The sequence below is a fragment of the Mytilus trossulus genome, chromosome 5, assembly GCF_036588685.1.
Source record: "Mytilus trossulus isolate FHL-02 chromosome 5, PNRI_Mtr1.1.1.hap1, whole genome shotgun sequence".
NCBI classification, from domain to species: domain Eukaryota; kingdom Metazoa; phylum Mollusca; class Bivalvia; order Mytilida; family Mytilidae; genus Mytilus; species Mytilus trossulus.
The window spans coordinates 68,179,358-68,194,299 of NC_086377.1; the positions used below are offsets into that span (position 1 = coordinate 68,179,358).

General features: G+C 32.8%; 1 protein-coding gene across 1 annotated transcript in view; it reads right to left on the reverse strand.

Annotated features, from left to right (window-relative positions):
- Positions 1–2,947: 2,947 nt before the first annotated feature.
- Positions 2,948–14,942, reverse strand: part of LOC134718239 (uncharacterized) — a 65,359-nt gene continuing 53,364 nt past the window's right edge. The window contains exons 43-51 of the mRNA XM_063580733.1: positions 13,398–13,578; positions 11,340–11,558; positions 10,542–10,750; positions 9,973–10,143; positions 7,540–7,708; positions 7,112–7,168; positions 6,377–6,479; positions 5,445–5,555; positions 2,948–4,346 (exon numbers count right to left, since the gene is read on the reverse strand). Of these exons, the coding sequence (XP_063436803.1) occupies positions 4,174–4,346; positions 5,445–5,555; positions 6,377–6,479; positions 7,112–7,168; positions 7,540–7,708; positions 9,973–10,143; positions 10,542–10,750; positions 11,340–11,558; positions 13,398–13,578 (1,393 nt within the window). The 3' untranslated portion in view covers positions 2,948–4,173. The remainder of the gene's footprint in view (positions 4,347–5,444; positions 5,556–6,376; positions 6,480–7,111; positions 7,169–7,539; positions 7,709–9,972; positions 10,144–10,541; positions 10,751–11,339; positions 11,559–13,397; positions 13,579–14,942) is intronic.

The window sequence follows — 14,942 nt, forward strand, 5'->3', positions numbered from 1 at the left end:
TAAACTTCCGATGACAGTTTTCACAGGAAGAACACATTGCCTCCAGACAGATAGTACACCATGACACTGCCTTTTGATTCACACTGCTCAATTCGCATGCATTGCACAGTGTTTCGAGCTTCTGTATTGCTTTTAGTTCAAGCATTGATATTATCAAATGATTGTTAGGAAGTTCGTCTACCCAATAATCTGAATTACTACAATCTCTCCCGATAGTCACAAATTTTCGACAGATCGGACATTTAAAGCCATTATTTATGTTTTCCCTTGCAACAAACGACAGAATATATGTATTAATGCATAACTTACAGAATGAATGTAAACATGGCAAGTATTTTGGTGTTTTAAACATCTCTAGACATATACTGCAAATCAAAAGGTTGTTCTTTTTTTCTTCAACATTTTCTGTCCACGTAGCCATTTTGTCAGATTTCTGAATTACACTACTTTATCAACTCGATCTTATAATACCGTCTATATACAAGACATTTAAAACAGTAGATATATAGTATCATAGTTAACAATGCATAGTGAACCTTTAACATGAACATTATTATACGCATTTCTGTAACGTTTAAAAAACACACACTAAAAAAGGACTAGTAGTCGAATTTAAAAATATAAAAAATGTTTATTGCATTTCCTGTAATTACCGTTATTTTTCAGCAAAATAATAATTGACAATTTCTTATGTTACCTTTGATAACTATTCACTCTTCTGAAGACATAGCACAATTGATGTTTTCAATGAAATTGTCAATGACGTTGCATAAAAACAATCTAGAATGGGTAGAAAGTTAGTTATTTTATTTTCAATTAAAAAAGGTGCGAAAGATACCAGAAGAACTGTCAAACTTATAAACCTCATCGAAAATAAACTGACAACGCTATGGCTAAAATGAAAAATGACAAACACAAATAATAGTACACAAGAAACAAAATAGAAAACTTAAGAATGAACAGTCTGTAGTCAAAATAAATAATTTCACAAATACTTTGTCGTTAGTCTTTAGTTTAAACATATTTTATTGTTCAAAACAAATGGATTAGACACAAGTTTTTCAACTTAGTTCTGTCTTCTCCATAGAGAGTCTTTAAAGAAGAATTATATAAATATGCAATGCTAAGAATATACAAATAGTTATTGACACAATTGTAGCACTGATCATAAATAGTTCATTTCCCATGTTAATCATAGTCTTTCACCATAGATAATTTAATGTAAATATTGAAAAGTTCCCGTCTCGCGGAATATTAAATAAAGAGACGTAGTGTGATTGTAATTGAGACACTATTCTACCAGTCACCAACAGTTGTAGATTTCAGCATGGTAGGGTTTGAAAAATTTACAAAACAAACTAATGTTGCTCAGCAAGCTATAAAAGTCCCCACACAACAAAATATAAAACAATGCAAATGACATAGTAACAAACTAAATTAAGGCAACAATAGTATACCGCTGTTCGAATTTTTTAATTCGATTGAGAAAAAAACAAAACCGGGTTACATTTAAAATATAAGAGGAGAACGACGAAACAACGAAAACACAACATTGAAATGTAACAAACAGAGTAACAAACTACAATACAACAATGCCCATTTTCCTGACTTTGTACAGGACATTTTAAGAATCAAATGATGGGTTGAACCTGGTTTCATGGCTAACCAAACCTCCCGCTTGTATTGCAATTTTAAATATAACATTTAAAGACAACATTTCATGACAGGACTACAATACAAATAAATGAGAGAACATGTAGGACAGAGAAACATACGAATAAAAGGTAGCAAAAGGTACCAGTTTTAAAAATTAATACGCCAGACGCGCGTCTCGCCCATACAAGACTTACCAGTGACGCTCAGATCAAAATAGTTCGAAAGCTAAAACAAGTACAAAGATGAAGAGCGTCGAGGACCAAAAGATCCAAAAAAGTTGTGCTAATATGGCTAAGGTTTTCTGTCTGGTATTAAACATCCTTATTATTTATTATATAAGACGCATCAGGTTCGATCATTTTATATCCATTTGCGATTCCATTTTTCCTTTTCTATTGTCATCGGAATATACAGATGATTAAACATATATTCAATTCTAATATCACATTCTTAAATCGCTTTGAGTACACACCCGTGGTAAGATATGAATATAATTGTCATTATGCGTTTTGACTGTTTTAAGTATACTCTCACGTCGTTCGCTTTTCGTGAACAAATTACCCGAGGTCAATCGGTGTAAATGACATCATAAATAAGCAGTATATGATATAAATATCGACATAAAGGGCAAATCCGGGTAAAATATTTATGCTCAAATGAATCATATCTTAAGCACTAATAAAACTTGAGCATGAAGGAACACAAAACAACAAAGTTATTTTTCATTTACCTGTATATATTATGAAACCGTTTTTTTCAAAAGTGATGATTTTCTTAGGGTGGTTAAATATTTCGCGGTAGTGTCTTGTCATGGCTTTGTTTGGACTTGTTTGTTTGCTTTTGACCTTGAACGTTTGTCAACAATTTATTTACTATGTAATTGCATTCAGGTATCGCAGATCAAATTTGTTTGTTCATAGTGTGTTAATTTATGTTTTTGATGAGTTAAGCCTTCCAACTAATATTTTATCGTGTGTTTTTCTATGTTGTGATGTTTTACTATTGTTTTAGAAATAGGGAGAAGGTTTAGTATCATTAAAACGTTTAATCCCGCTACACCTGTCTTAAGTCAGGAATCTGATGTACAGTGGTTGTCGTTTGTATATGTAATATATAGGTGTTTCTCGTTTCTCGTTTTGTATATAGATTAGACCGTTGGTTTTACTGTTTGAATGGTTTTACAACAGTAGTTTAATTTTATAAATTATTATTTGGATAGAGAGTTGTCTCATTGGCACTCATACCACATCTTCCTACATCAAGATATACATATAAAAATACTAACATTAACTTCCATGTCACATTTATTAGTAGGTATGAACTATCTATATATTAAAATGTATTAACTACTGGGCTGGTGATACCCTCGAGGACGAAACGTCCACCAGCAATGGCATCGACCCAGTGTTGTAAATAGTTATCAAAGGTACCAGGATTATAATTTAGTACGCCAGACGCGCGTTTCGTCTACAAAAGACTCATCAGTGACGCTCAAATCAAAATATTTGCTAAAGACTGTTCATTCTTAAGTTTTCTATTTGTTTCTTGTGTACTATTATTTGTGTTTGTCATTTTGTCAATTTATTTTCGATGAGGTTTATAAATTTGACAGTTCCTCTGGTATCTTTCGAACCTCTTTTAATTGGAAATAAAATAACTTATTAATTATTTAAATGTTTCCCCAAATTGCACCAATAACAAATTTGATTTAACTTTCAGTTGCTTTCACCAGACCGAGTACAAAAAAACTGAAGAGTATGTCACCTGTCAAAAACATATAGCCTGGCGAGACAAAATTTGATAAATTTATATGAAAAAAAAATCCATTGGCGTTTTTACCCTACACCTAGGTTTTTTTCAAATATATTTCCTTATTCCTTTTTTAATATTCAGCTATATGTCCACGTTCAATTGCATGAACCTGTCATTGACAGAAAATTACTTAATATCCGATAAACATGTAAAGACAAATACCATGGAATTGCCCTTTTATGCTAAATAGTTTACAACAAGCGATATCGAAGGGTAATATATCGGCATAAAGGGCAAAAATATTTAAGCCCAAAGGAATTATTTCTTTAGAACTAATAAAACTTTAGCATAAAGGAACAATATATGCATTTTAAGAATTTTGGTCCTCAATGCTCTTTTACTTCGTACTTTATTTGGCATTTTTAACGTTTTTGGATTCGAGCGTCACTGATGAGTCTTTTGTAGACGAAACGCGCTTCTGGCGTGTATATAAAATTTAGTCCTGGTATCTATGATGAGTTAATTTAAAAAATACAAACATTAACCTGCTTGACACATTTTTTAATAGCTATGTGAAATAAATTTATTTATTATATTCATTGTTGGCAGTTCAAATAACAATATGAAGTAGTACATTTAATAGTTGAATAATTTATACGTTCGAAATGCTTCTAGATAGAAAATTGATATAATTTCTTATATTAATTTACTCAGTCTTTTGTGATTTTAATATAAGCATCGACAGAAACAGTCAAACTTTTATATTCATGGACATGTATTGCATGCTTCTTGTTTCTTTACTGGTCCGGTACAATGGAGCCCGCCATGATGAGGAGTCGGATTATTGCAGAACCTTTCACTTTCTCTGTATCCCTGGCAACTGGAAGGTATCATGCAAGATGACCATGATCCCCATTCACCAAAGCCTCCATCGACAGCTGTCAAATGTTTAAACTATCTATATATTAAACTGTCAATTATGTGAAATGTTTCCCCAACCTACACTAATAACAAATTTGATTTAACTTTGAGTTGCTTTCACCAGGCCAAGTACAGAAAAACTACAGAGTATGTCACATGTCAAAAAATTATAGCCTTTGGAGACAAAGTTGGATAATATGAAAAAAAAATCTATTGACGTTTTTTTCCCTAACACCTAATTTTATTCAAATATATTTCATTAATCTTTTTTGAAAATTAAGCTAAATTTTCTATCTTGAGCATTCTATAGCATGAATCTGTCAGTTACAGAAAGTAACTTATCCGATAAACAGGTAAAGACGAATGGATCGTTCTTAAGGTTACTAGTTTTCATGATAAGATTGGAAGAGTTATCCTTGTCCGTTTGTCTCTAGCAGGTATGCCTCATCAAACAGAGTTCGATAAAACATCAACCAAATAATTTAACGTGTTCTAACTTGTTCTAACGTCTTCTGATACTAACATGAACTTTCAATAGTTGTTTTTTTGTAAATGTGGTGAACAAGCAAGACAAAACAAGAATGTGTCCCAAGTACACGGATGCCCCACTCGCACTATCATTTTCTATGTTCAGTGGACCGTGAAATTGGGGTCAAAACTTTAATTTGGAATTATAATTAGAAAGATCATATCATAGGAAACATGTGTACTAAGTTTCAAGTTGATTAAACTTCAACTTCTTCATAAACTACCTTGACCAAAACTTTAACCTGAAGCGAACGGACGCACAGACGAACGGACGGACGAACGGACGAACAGACAGACGGACGAACGGAGGCACAGACCAGAAAACATAATGCCCCTCTACTATCGTAGGTTGGGCATTAAAATAATTCCAAACTAAATGTGTTGAAAGAATATTAGCTTAGAAGGACAACTTCCCTTCAATTTTGAAACAACCGACGTTAAAGACAGAATAACACGTAAGTAAATTTTAAAGGCAATGCAAAACTATTCAAAATTTTTAAATCATTACAAAACGATAAAACGTTAAAGTCATTACAATATAATAAACAAATTTAGAGTAATTACAATATCACAAAATAGTCACTTACCACATGGGTCGTCGTTACAGGTCACTGTGTTAACATTATTTCCAGCACAGTCAGCTCCCCCATTTGCTGGAGACGGGTTATTACAAGTTTTGTATTGAGTTTTAGTTCCTCCTTAAATATTAAACATTAATCTTTTTTGAACTTCGTCAAATGCAGGAGGTGTACTTAAAATTGCTAGTCTTAAACTGTTTAATATTCATTCAAGAACGTTGTCGTTGTTTGTTTGAAACTCTTTGTCGGTCTTGTACTGATCTTGTTTCTTTTGTAAACGTTTCTGTTTTAGATACACTGATGGTTTTTAATCATGTCGTTTTTGATCACGAGCTTGCGTATTTATATCCTATTTAGAAGACAAAAGCGTTATTTGAAAATATGTCTTCTTTTCCGAACTATTTCTTTAATAACCTCAACCCAATCATGAAAAGTGAGGATAGCATTCTAAACTGTGCAAAAAAGCTGCGAAATATATCACAGGGACATTCAAACTCATAAAGCGAAAATGAACTGACAACGCCATGACAAAAAAAACGAAGAGACAAACACCGGTAAAAAAACCAACATGAAAGTCTGAGCAATACAAACACCACAAAAAAATGAGGGTGATCTAAAATCCTCCGAAAGAGTAAGAAGATTCTGCTCTTTTATGCAAGTTAGCTTCAAGACAATGATTCATACTGATGATACTGTGATGTGAAAGCTGAAGAAAAAGATCACAATTTGGTCCCATCATTGAGAAAAGGAAACAAATGCCAATGTGGAGTCGAATAAAGACTGATAACTAAACAATAAAAATGAACTTAACAACAATTGATCATTGATAAGTGTCAGTCTTTTAATCAATGTTTCAACATACCATTTCCATTTATTTCAGTATAACATCAGTTATGCATCAATATCCAATCATCTGTATATATTCTTACTATAATACCTACCACCACAGGTGACGGAACATTCATTAAATGAAGACCAACTGGACCATCCGCCATTTATAACTTGTCTTGAAGTAAATGGAAGTTGTGAACCTGCTCCCCAATTCTGTAAACAATTGGCATTATGTCACTTCAATATTCAACTAATGACCTTATTCCAAAAATATGAAATTAAATCAGTTTATCACGAATTAATTTGCAGCAATCCCTTATCTTTAATATTATATGCAATACTGTAAAAGCAGAAATTGGAGGAATTAATTTCGTTTATTCGTGGAAAGAATATATTCACGAAATTAAAACTCCAACGAAATTTAATCTCCATATAATATCACTTACATTTAAGGAAACCACGAAATTAAATGCACATGTAATCTCATAGACGGACAAAACCACGAAATTAAATCCACATGTAATCTCATAGAGGGACAAAACCACGAAATTTTAACCGCACGAAAATTAATGTTTCTGTAGTATCATTATTTGGTTCTGTGTAGTTTTTAAATAATGGGGACATTTTAGGATTGTATCTGGAACAGCTGACCACAATTAGAAGTAGTTTCCAAAAGTAATCTCCTTATTTTCAAACAGATAAGTAAATGTTATAAATTTATTTTACTCGTAAGTAGATAGCATAGTGTATTAATATTATCGTAGATACAAGATTGTCTGCGAAGTCCAGTCCCTTGTATATTTTCTATAGTGCGATTGTTATGTAAAGTATTATATAAACATTACCTGAGGTGGTCCCTGAGCGGTTGCAGCCAACGTCCGAGAATCTGTACTCATTTGGCCCTGAAGTTATTGAACACAACATTAATTTATCCTTGAAGTTTTTGATACAATGAATTATGGTGTAATTAATCACTAGTTTTCATAGTTAGACGGTTTGATGAGGTCATCTTTTGTCTATTTATTGACAGTATTCCCGTTTATGTTATGTAGTTCGATCGGAAACCATATGTTCAATATGTTTGGCAGTTTTCGAGAAACTGATGTATTACATATTAACGATGAAAAATGCAGGAAAGAAAGAGATTAAATTAAAATTAAATTAAAGTCCAAAATACGATGTATGAACAAAAGAATACTTTAGTGTGAGACAAGGGTGATTCTATAAATGAAAGCAGAGGTATATTAAACACATTAACATTATCGATATTTACGCTGCTTGGTTTTTTGTAAGTTCCAGGACTTGTGTAAGCAGAATCACGACATTCACCGTTTGACCTATCACCAGACAGTATCACAACTTTCAGCATTGGACAAGAACCCTCACAGTTCTTCGAGGTAGTTGTTCGTTGATTATAGCTTATAAACTTTACGAATAACATTCTGAAAAGAAACAAAAACATCATTATACCATAGCCCGAAATTAGTAGTGGTTTTGCTAATTAATATTCATAATATGTAAATGAGAATTGTACCACGTGATAGTAGTTTGAACTAGACTAGCCCGATAGGCTTGATATCATTAAAATCTTTAAAACACAGATATTATAAGTTGCCCGTCACAGAGTCCTTATTTAAAATCACTTTGATATTTCCGTAAAGTTGTCAGACGGTTAAAATCAAAACAATGAACGCGAATTTAGTGAATTTTTCTTGAGTTTATTCTTCTTGAAATAGTGACATTTTACGTGGGAACCTAGAGTTCAACGACTACACATACAATGTTTGGACTTGCTTATTCTTTGGAAATTCAAGTTTCAAATTTCACCCCGACAACCTGTTTTTGTAATGAACTTGTAAGCCAATTTTCAACACGAAGTTGACAAATTTGACGTTTCAGCCATTTGAGCCTGTATTTTACACTGCAATGTTAAAGGCCTCTCGCTTCGATATTTAAAATAGGTCAGGAACCTGTATTTTTGCAACAACAGTCATTATGTTTCGTTTAAATGGTGTATATTGTTGTGTATATTCATTTTCTGCCCCGGCAACCTGTCAATCACTTAAATTAAAATTAAAACAGACAATTTTTTCAAAATTTCCTATCATTTTTAGTCATTTCCGTGACCCGTATCCGATTTCTTTAGTATAATATTCAAATAAGCAAAGTGGCGTTGATTTCTGGATATGCCATACATATAAATACTCGCTTTAATGTATATGACATGAATAAATAAGAAGATGTGGTATGAGTGCCAATGGGACACCTATCCATCCTAGTTACAATACTTGTAAAAAGTAAACAAGTTTATTTATAGTGAATTTGTAAAATCACGGAGTTTGTAATATACCTGATAATTAAAGGGTTTTGCAAAATTCCCGATTTAATCGAAATATTTCAGATTTTATTTATAGATTTACTTTCTTACTTCAGGGAATCAACATAGTAACAAAAAACACAATCTTTACGTTTAAATGATTTCATTGAAAAAGACAACAGTAGCACTGAACATGTCCTATTTAATAAATACAAGGTGAAAAATATTAATTGAGGAAATTGAGGAACACAATGGCAAAAGACTAGCAATTATTACCTTCTTAAGAAGAAAAATAAGAAGTTAGAAGTTGATTGGTGTAAGCCATCTCTTCAAGTGTCAAGTACCAATGACATATCAGGGCGAGCATACTAATTTGACAAAGACAAATATAAAGAGTTTTGGTTTCCAGACGTCTTCTTACTTGTTATTAAATTGTAGTCTTTCCATCTTTACATATGTCTCTTATTGATAATCACTTTAAAATAGGGCTATTAAAGTATATTCAACTTATCTAATATATATTTTAACAATAAATAGTCTCTCTCTATATATAAGTGATGTAAAATACCTGTTCTGGTTTTAATTTTTAACTTGTAATCAAGAATTTTACAAAATCACTAGCAAAGTATGTGATGGAATTCTTTTCAACTTCAGATATTTAAAAAAAAAATCACTGAAACTGTTAGAAATTTAACAAATTCACCAAATCACTAATCATTTACAATTTTTTTTACAAAATTCCTCATTTTATAAGAGGGACGACAGATACCAGAGGGACAATCAAACTCCTAAATTGAAAATAAACTGACAACGCCTGGCTAAAAATGAAAAAGACAAACAGACACACATTAGAACACATGACACAACATAGAAAACTAGAGAAATAAAATTACACTGTTTACTAAATGTATTAATACAATACACATAATGCAAATCTTGAAATATTTGACACGAACGGTTAGAGATCAGTGGTTCGTATACAATTATGACAATTTTTAATCGACAAAAAAATAAAAGAGAATGCGTATAATCAGTTTTGCCAGAAGCTAATCAACATTCTCCTATTAATACAAAATTCCCCAAATGACTACTAGTAAATAGTTAAAGGTACCAGGATGATAATGTTAATACACCAGACACCTATATATGACTCATCAGTGACGCTCAGATCAAAATTTTCAAGTCATATATTACAAAGGGCAACTACTGTCAATATCTATGACGTACACAGGTAGGTGAGTAAACATCCACGAAATAAAACTATATCATATCCTCATAATTGGTGAACATCTTTCATAAGAATACATCCCTAATCGAGATCAACGTATCCCTGAAATTTACATGTTTATCACAAAAATGGTATCCTCGTCATGTATGGGGAATATTTACCTATTCGAGCTATCCCAGAAATATCTATCTCCAACGGTATCTGCGTCAAGATCGGTTATTGAGGACACTTCTGTCCAATCACTTGTCTTCGGTCGCCAGAGTGGAGACCAGGAATAGAGATTGAAAGTGGCATCAGGCGGCATACACATACCGACTCGGACAAACTGATTCCTACAAATTATCATGAAAATGTTCAGCTAGTCTAGTATTTAAAGCAACACGACGATTGACTGCTTTTACCATGGACCTAGTCAAAAGACTTATCGTTGATCAAACTTTACTATGTAGGTTACTATATTGGTTCAAATATATTGGCCTCTCTAAAAATAATTTTATTGTAAAAATGCGCATCTTAAGCAGTAAAATTGATATCGTTAATATAACAACGGTTTTCTGTCAAAAACAGGGTAATGCTTATGCTAGGATTTTCTTTTTCTTAATCAATCAACTGTATTTAAGTGTTGTCTCAAAGTTAATAGCATCCGGATATATACATGTATGTGTAGAATACCCAACATAACTTTCTTATTACGACACATCTGATCTAATTGGTTTTGATTTCAACTTACAATTCAACCCCGTCAGTATAAATCCAGAATATGTTGGGAATGTTATTACTCCAGTGCAGTGTGTAACTGTATGTACCACCAAGTATCGCCATAAACTGAGCTGTTTGGTCATCAGCAAGTGTTTCAGGGGAATTAGGCTCGTCGTCTCTGACCATGATGGCGTTAGTTTGTCCACGGTCAAGCGAACCATTGTCTATGTTAACATCCAGCTAATAACAGAGAATTCATATTATTTTAACGTATCAATAAATATCTGCTACAAAACATTTTTTATGTTCTAGTATTGCATTTCTTAATCAAAATAGCATTAAAAACATTTTGATGATCAGCTGCAGTATGATACGTCGCCATGCATTGTAAAGGTCGAACGCGACAAGCGTCCGAACATATTTGACATTGAATCTTAACACGAGAACGAATAACCAATTTCTTTATATTCGCATGTATCTTCATTCGGATAATGATTGAAAGTTAGTGTTAAATAGTTTAATTAGCAATAATATGAAGAGTAGGTCGTTTATTATATGAGGTACTGTTGATGGTTTATCCAAACTACCCGCACAAACTGCAAACAAATTAGCAGCATCGGCTGCACACAATGACAAATGTCAGACTCCGACAACAAGCAATGAAAAATGTCAGATACCATGGCCACACACAAGTGATGGCGAATGTCAGACACAAATTCCTTTAAGATAAGGTAAATAAAAAATGTGTATGCAGTAATAACTTAAGTGAACTTGTTTTGCAATGTATGTGTTAATAATGAATATCTCTGAATGATTTAAGGAGTTTTACCTTTGCGTATTTGTGCGGGCACATGGCCATTTTCCAGGTACTACGATATTGACACGATGCTGTTGTGTAAAAACGCCCTGGCTTTACAATTTGTTGATTTGGTGTTAAGTTTGTAACAGAACCATCTTGATCTCTACATGTTGCACTTTTATCGCCGTCCAACTTGTTAAATCCATGCACAGTTTCATCGCCATCATAAACACGATTTCCGCCTGTTGGCTAAAAAATATATAAAAAGAAGAACTCAACTATTGATTCTCTCTTAAATACAGCGTATTACAAATTGTCTGTGTTCATTTTTTTGTTCACATCGACACATGACTACAAATTAAGTTGACCATCTGTATGTAGTAACATAAAATTTCCTTGTAGCTCTCTGGAAAAAAAAACCCAACCAATTCCATCTAAAACAACAAAAAGGTCCATTCTACAACATACTATTATGTATAATAGTAAAAGAATACGGCAATGAAGGATGTTTCAAAACAAAAAGATTTTTATATAACAGTTATAAATTGATAGCATATATATATATATATATATATATCGGAACTTAACAAAGAAAAAGAAAAAAATGAAATGTTCGTGTCTTTGATGTGGAGATATAATCCATTGAAAATTCGGTAAGAATTGATTCTTTCTGGGTTTGTTTTAATACAAATAATCTTTTTTCTTTTAAAAACTATGATTTTTTTTTTTAAAGAAAAATGTAATAAAATTATGCGAGAAAAGTAGGGGGCGAGCCGGCAGAATTTGTTAAAGGCAACACATGGATAAAACCATAGGATTCGGAAAAGACAAAAACAAGAGCTATCCTAAAAGACAAATGTGACGACTTTATGTTGTGCGAGGTATTGACTCCGACAGTAAACCGTGGAAAATACGGCACACGTCATCCAATCAAAAGTGTCATTATATATATTGCCTTAGAAATGTCCTTTCGCTGTATAAATCAGAGTAAGTCAACAGATTGATCGCACATATTTCATTTAAATTGAAAAGTACGAAACCAATAATGTCCGGTATATATTTCATGTCCGGTATATATTTCAATTCACGTCTTTCAAATAATTCAAAATTTGTTGACAATGTTGAACGCATGTATCACATCGACCTAGAGATAAAGGATACACTAGATACAGAAAAGTCGGCATCATGTCTTGACTTATATCTAGAAATTGACAATAAGGGTCTGTTGAAAACAAAACTTTACGACAAAAGAGATATTTCAACTTCAAATTGTGAAATTTCTATTTCTAAGTAGCAACATTCCAGGAGCACCTGCATACGGGGTATATATCTCCCTATAAATACGATATTCCCGTGCTTGCGTTTCCTTCCATGATTGTCTTCGTAGAGGGTTGCTATTAAACTAAGAGTTCCAGATGGTAAAATTGAATTCATTCCTTCGTAAATTTTACGGATCAGTCACGAGTTAGTTGAACGTTATGGAATAACCGTTTCACAAATGATATCGGATATGTTCCTTACGTCGTAACTACAATCCCGTTCCCTTTCATGGATGTGACCTACCGAATTAGACTATTTACCGAATTTGTTATAACATGAGCAACACGACGGGTGCCACATGTGGAGCAGGATCTGTTTACCCTTCCGCAGCACATGATATCACCCCTAGTTTTTGGTAGGGTTTGTGTTGCTTATTTCTATGTTGTGGCATGTGTACTTCTATTTGTCTGTTTGTCTTTTCTATTTCCAGCCATGGAGCTGTCAGTTTAATTTCGATTTATGAGTTTGACTCTTCTTCTGGTATCTTTCGTCCCCCTTTTTCAATTAACGGTGACGGTCAGTTGACATCTATACTTTACTGATAACAAAAATTGACTTTCAATTCACCCATTCGGTTTTTTTTCCATTGTGATAAAGCAACATTCCAGCAACATATATCAATACAATACATATCATCAGAATAGAAATGAAATAATCAAGTGATCATTTTAGTGCTGATAGAGACCTGTAATAATATAAAATCTTAGTATTATAAAACAAAAAAAACAAAAAAAACATTGTTAAATTTGTAATTTGTCAAAAACTTACATCAACAAATCCATACTTTATATCCATAACATGACTAACGGAGGAACTTGAAAACCGATTGTTTCTTAAGAATGACAAAGCTCCGCTGGTGTAGTTCGTCGTAGGAGTGAACTTATCAAACCAGATGCTCTCAGCATATACTGGTCCGTCATAGAATATAAACCCTTGGATAGGATACTTACTGAATTAGAAATGGAAATACTTATTTAATTTAATTTGTTAATTGTTTGTGATACCTTAAAAGCGAATATATGATTTTAGCCATTGTTATAATTCATTTTTATAATGTACCCAAACTCCTGTCCTACTACTGGTTGTGAGGAACTGCGTAGCTTTCTGGAACAACGTACATGTCTAAGTACAAAAGTTTAAGTAGGGTGTTATTTTCATGATAAGTTTTTTTTGTCTCTTTTTCTTTGGTTTTGTATGATGAATCCTCAATGCTCTTCAAATTCGTTTCACCCTTTTAAATTGTTTTTGTTCAATCTTCTTCACTGGTGAGTCTTCTATAGGTATCTTGCGTAAATTGTTTATCGCTATTATCTTTATGGCTATATAGGACATTGTGATGTCAGTCTTTCTCTGACGTTTGGGTTTTTATTGCCTCGTCTTATTGGTTAACTTTTTGGAACAAAAAAAGAGAATAAAGCTTGTGCAGGTGACATTGAGTAACAACACAAAACGTTATGTTTACATACATTTAGGTCAAGTTATTCTTATATCAAAAAGAAAATACGAAAATGTAATGTGTTTCACTAGTATAAATATCTAATTTGTGGATACCAAATGAGTATGGTACAATGAACGCTAAGTTGCTTTGAATTCTGACAACTTGTTTACTCTTAGAATGAGTACAAACATTGGATTTACCAATATTTTGTTTCAAACTTATATGTTATCCATATGAATCTTACTTTGACGTCACAGAGGGTAATGTTATAGATACAAAGGGTGCTAGATCTCACAAACATGTTTAACCCCGCCGCATTTTTGCGCCTGTCCCAAGTCAGGAGCCATTGGCCTTTGTTAGTCTTGTATTATTTTAATTTTAGTTTTTTGTGTACAATTTGGAAATTGGTATGGCGTTCATTATCACTGAACTAGTATATATTCGTTTAGGGGCCAGCTGAAGGACGCCTCCGGGTGCGGGAATTTCTCGCTACATAGAAGACCTGTTGGTGACCTTCTGCTATTGTTTTTTTTATTTGGTTGGGTTGTTGTCTCTTTGACACATTCCCCATTTCCATTCTCAATTTTATTGTGATCTAATACAAAATAAACCGGGTCAGTAGATTCCATATGGGACGAGAGCGACAAAGCTAATATTCCTCGTTCATAAGAGATTAGATAAGATACTTATTGTTTTACGTCTTCAGGTCAAGTCAGGAATATGACAGTTGTTATCCATTCGTTTGATGTGTTTGGACTTTTGATTTTGCCTTTTGATTTTTGATTTTCCTTTTTGAATTTTCCTCGGAGTTCAGTATTTTTGTGTTTTTACTTTTTGTTAACTACTGTTGCATATTATTCCGCTTCTTATTGATG